At 44.3% G+C, this 5,000-nt stretch overlaps 1 protein-coding gene across 3 annotated transcripts in view; it reads left to right on the forward strand.

Annotated features, from left to right (window-relative positions):
- tnni3k (TNNI3 interacting kinase) overlaps positions 1 to 5,000 on the forward strand; it is a 33,002-nt gene that overhangs the window by 25,152 nt on the left and 2,850 nt on the right. For 2 of the 3 annotated variants that reach the window (XM_027171304.2, XM_047799753.1), the window contains 2 exons: positions 48 to 180; positions 271 to 380. In XM_027171304.2, coding sequence (XP_027027105.1) covers positions 48 to 180; positions 271 to 380 — 243 coding nt within the window. Of the gene's footprint in view, positions 1 to 34; positions 181 to 270; positions 381 to 5,000 lie in introns of all 3 variants that reach the window. The other variant, XR_007137668.1, reaches the window with a different exon arrangement.

The raw sequence follows: 5,000 nt of genomic DNA on the forward strand, positions 1-5,000 counted from the left end.
ATAAAATAGTGCTCTTCGATATGTCTGATGGAAGTTCTCATCAGTAGAACCTTCGCTGGATGGCTCCGGAGGTTTTTACTCAGTGTACACGCTACACAGTGAAGGCCGACATGTTCAGTTACGCTTTGTGTCTGTGGGAGCTGCTGACAGGAGAGATCCCCTTTGCTCATCTCAAACCAGGTAACTAATATAAACACACGCATGGTGTGTAATAAATAAAAATATAAACAATTAACATCTCTCTCCCTGTGTGCGCGCCTGGACACTTAGCGGCTGCGGCAGCTGATATGGCATATCATCACATACGGCCTCCAATCGGCTACTCCATCCCTAAACTGCTGTCTGCTCTGCTCATGAGGGGCTGGAACACCTGTCCTGAGGTCAGATAAAGTCATGTATCATGTGGACATTTGATTTATGAATTCTTTGAAAAATATACTCAGAATCTGCAACCAATCAAAAATCCCTGCAACAATTACAACAGAATTCTCTTCTGTTTGTTCGAGAAACATTTGAACTCAGTATGTTTGTACTGTAGGGCGTGTGGTCAGTCCTGTGGTAGGAATAGGGAAACATTATATAAAGCATATATAGCATTGTTGGTCTTATAGTGTTAGTCTTTGCTTAGTTGTTCACTCAACAGATTAATCAGGAGTAGTTTCAGTCTCCCTTAAGGTGAGAATTTTGGGCAGGGTTACTTATTTAAATGGAAGGTTCTCTGCTTTGTAAGTATATTTTGTTTGTAATTATCCCTAAAACCGCTAATGCATTGTAAATAAGTGTCTAGTACAGGAGTCGACAACCTTAAACACTCAAAGAGCCACTTGCGGCTCCGGAGCCGCGGGTTGCCGACCCCTGGTCTAGTATTATGATTATCTATTTTACCAAACCATATTTTAAATCTCACTCTTGGTTGAGTGCAGATATCTTCCTCAAACCCATGTCTGTAGTTACCTCTTACTGTCGTGGACACTCTCATCTACAGATCCACAGAGCAGAGGTCACAATCCCAGTAACCCCATCTACCCTCCTCTGTAAGTCTCACACAGTGGGGGTAGGTGGGCTCTGGAACTGTCAGTCTGCTGTAAAGAAAGATTTTATCTCTGCTTTAACTTCCCATTACTCCTGTGATGTTCTTGCACTAACAGAGACCTGGATATCCCCACAGAACACTGCTACACCAGCTGCTCCATCCTCTGCCTATGCTTTCTCTCACTCACCATGAGAAACAGGCGGGGGTGGTGGTAGAGGTTTATTGTTGTCATGGAGATGGCGTTTCACATCTCTCCTCTTGTCTCATTTAACTGTCCCTCTGACAGTGCTTGGCGATTTCAACCTCTCCTCAGACAAGCTACATTCTTCTTCCCTCCTGTCTCTTCTCGACTCATCCGCCCTGACACTCAAGAGCTACCTCTCCACACACAAAGGAGACAATGTCCTGGACCTGGTTTTCACTCGTCCTTCTCCAGCTACAGACGTGACTGCTACCCCACTACACGTCTCTGATCATCACCTGGTATCCTTCACCATCACTCTACCTGTCCTACCTAAAACTAACTTTTAGCCTCTCTCTAACCCACCGCAACCTCCACTCTGTCTCCCCTTCATCTGTAGCTTCTGGCACTCTTTCATCTGTTCCTGACCCTGAGTCCTTTTTCTCACTACCCTTGGACACAGACACGGACACTTTCTTCATCCATGGACTTTCTCTGCCCTCTCTCCACCAAACTTCTTGTTCTGCTCAATCAAACAATCAAAGAGAGCTAAGGTCATCTGAGAGGACGTGGAAGACATCACAAATTGAAGCAGATCTTAACTCTTTCTGTAGACTCCTGGACAACTTCTCTTCAGATGTGACTTCTGCCAAGACTTCCTTCAACAAGGTGAGGTGACAACCGCCGCACGTTACGGAGGAAATTGCGCTCTTTGCCAAGATAATCATGCCGGGAGAGGAAAGCAGCGGTGGTGCAGGACCATGGTCAGCGCCTGTGAGCAGAGGAAAGCGTGCAGTACCAAGGTCAGCGTCGCTGATTCAGAGTGCAAGGTGGGGCGATGAAATTCCCGCCAAAAAGATGCTGGCCAATCAGGAGCGCCGCTGTGGCAGTCACCCTCCAGCAAGAGAACACAGCGGAGAGCTAGACTCAGCAGCAGAGTGGAGGCAAAGAGGAAATTATTTGGCTGAGGTTAATGTTCTGTCTCTCTATGCTATTTTTTGCAGATTCTCCATAAGGAAAGGGAGTTAATTCTGAATGCTGCTGAGCTTTGTCCATGCTCCACCTACTCACCCCACTGCTGCTGGCTGGACTGCTTCATCTCTTAGGCCTGAAGGCCTCCCCTGTATCTTATAAGTAGACTCTAGCCTCTTTTAACTGCCACTATTGATGAAAAGAACAGTTAATAAATTCACATTGGTGATTTTCAGTGTTCCACTCTCAAAGATGTTACAAAGGAAAAGTTGAAACTTCAGCACAAGACCCCCGTAAGCTCCACAACATATTTTCTTCTCTACTCAACCTTGCTGGTTCCACCTGCTTCATCCTCCCTGACTGCAGAAGACTTTGTTCCATTTACCTCGAGAAGATTGAGAAAATCTGCAGGACCTTCACTTCTGCCCTGACTACATCTCTAATTAGGATTATTCTACTCCTTCTTTGTGTCATTTCACAAACATAGCTGCAGAATAGATTTCACAACTCATCCTGTCTTTCAATCCTACCACCTGCGCATTGGATCCAGTCCCTTCCACTATGCTCCAGACCATCTCACAAGACTTTTTGCCCTTCATCACCATGATCATCAATGGATCTGTATCATCTGGTCATGTACCAACTACCTTCAAGAGAACAAGAGTTATACCCATCCTGAAGAAACCTGCTCTGTATCCATCAGACATCAGTAACAGAGACATTAAACAGAGACAGCCCTTTTAGATGTTTCTGAGAAACTACATGCTGCTAGATCAATCAAACTGTCGTCTGTCTTCATCATCCTCAACCTTTCAGCAGCATTTGATACGGTCGACCACAAGACTCTCCGACATTGAAGGACGCTCATATCAGGTAACATGAAGGAGAGTGACATCTGCACCATGCAAACTCTCCCCTGGTGTCCCACAGGGCTCAGTAGATGGTTCTCTTATTTTCTCTTCGTATACTGTAAACTGAGCTGCTGTTCATCAGGTGATTCATCCCCAGGTCATGATCTTACTATATCCCTGCACAACGATCTGATCTCCCCTTCAGCCACAGCTCACACCCTTGGGGTAACCATGGACAATCAACTGTCCTTTTCCTCTCATGTCCCTAATGTGACTCACTCATGTCGGTTTCTTCTCTACAACATTAGAAGGATTCGGCCATTTTCCCCACACAGACTGCTCAGGTACTTGTTCAGTCTCTTGTCATTTCTAGACAGGATTACTGTGACACACTGCTGGCAGCTCTACATATGAACGCAATCCGTCCTCTGGAAATGATCCAAAATGCAGCTGCATGGCTTGTTTTCTACCTGCCTAAGTTCTCCACACCACCACGCTGCTGCGATCCCTCAGCTGGCTTCCTGTAGCTGCACGCATCCGATTCAAAACACTGATGCTGGCCTACAAAGCCAAAACCAGACCATCTCCCTCTTACCTCAAAGCCCTCATCACTCCTCACACTGCACCTCACACCCTCAGATCTACAGCACTGCCCCACTGCTCCCACCATCTCTCAGGGTAAGAGGGAAGTTTACTACAAGACAGCTGAGTCACTGGATATCTTCAAACAATGGTTGAAGACCTACTTCTTCATGAAACACTTGAACTAGCACTTTCTCCCTGTTTTTATGTGTATATTAAACCATAATTTGAACAGAGTTCATGGTCTCTTAACTCTGGGAACCAAAGTTAATATTGAATGATAGACCTAAAAGCACTTTTGTACCTCAGTCTGGATAAGAGAGTTCTGTTAATGCTGTAAATGTAAACGAGCTGTTCTAAAACACAGAAACCCAAAGTTACATTCTGCTCTAAATTCACTAATACATAAATATTAAATAAAATTATAACACACCTTTTCACATGCAGATCCCAACACACACCCAGCACATAAGCTATACAATAACACTACACACTGTACAGTGACACTACACACTGTACAGTGACACTACACACTGCACAATAACACTACACAATGTACAGTGACACTACACACTGCACAATAACACTACACACTGTACAATAACACTACACACTGTACAGTGACACTACACACTGTACAGTGACACTACACAATAACACTACACACTGTACAGTGACACTACACACTGTAAACTGACACTACACAATAACACTACACACTGTAAACTGACACTACACACTGCACAATAACACTACACACTGTACAGTGACACTACACACTGTAAACTGACACTACACATTGTACAGTGACACTACACACTGTAAACTGACACTACACACTGTACAGTGACACTACACAATAACACTACACACTGTACAGTGACACTACACACTGTAAACTGACACTACACATTGTACAGTGACACTACACACTGTAAACTGACACTACACACTGCACAATAACACTACACACTGTACAGTGACACTACACAATAACACTACACACTGTAAACTGACACTACACACTGCCCAATAACACTACACACTGTACAGTGACACTACACACTGTAAACTGTCACTACACATTGTACAGTGACACTACACACTGTAAACTGACACTACACACTGCACAATAACACTACACACTGTACAGTGACACTACACACTGTAAACTGACACTACACATTGTACAGTGACACTACACACTGTAAACTGACACTATACACTGTACAGTGACACTACACAATAACACTACACACTGTACAGTGACACTACACACTGTAAACTGACACTACACACTGTACAGTGACACTACACACTGTACAGTGACACTACACAATAACACTACACACTGTACAGTGACACTACACACTGCCCAATA

This window comes from Tachysurus fulvidraco, chromosome 14 (genome assembly GCF_022655615.1).
Source record: "Tachysurus fulvidraco isolate hzauxx_2018 chromosome 14, HZAU_PFXX_2.0, whole genome shotgun sequence".
In the NCBI taxonomy this organism is placed as follows: domain Eukaryota; kingdom Metazoa; phylum Chordata; class Actinopteri; order Siluriformes; family Bagridae; genus Tachysurus; species Tachysurus fulvidraco.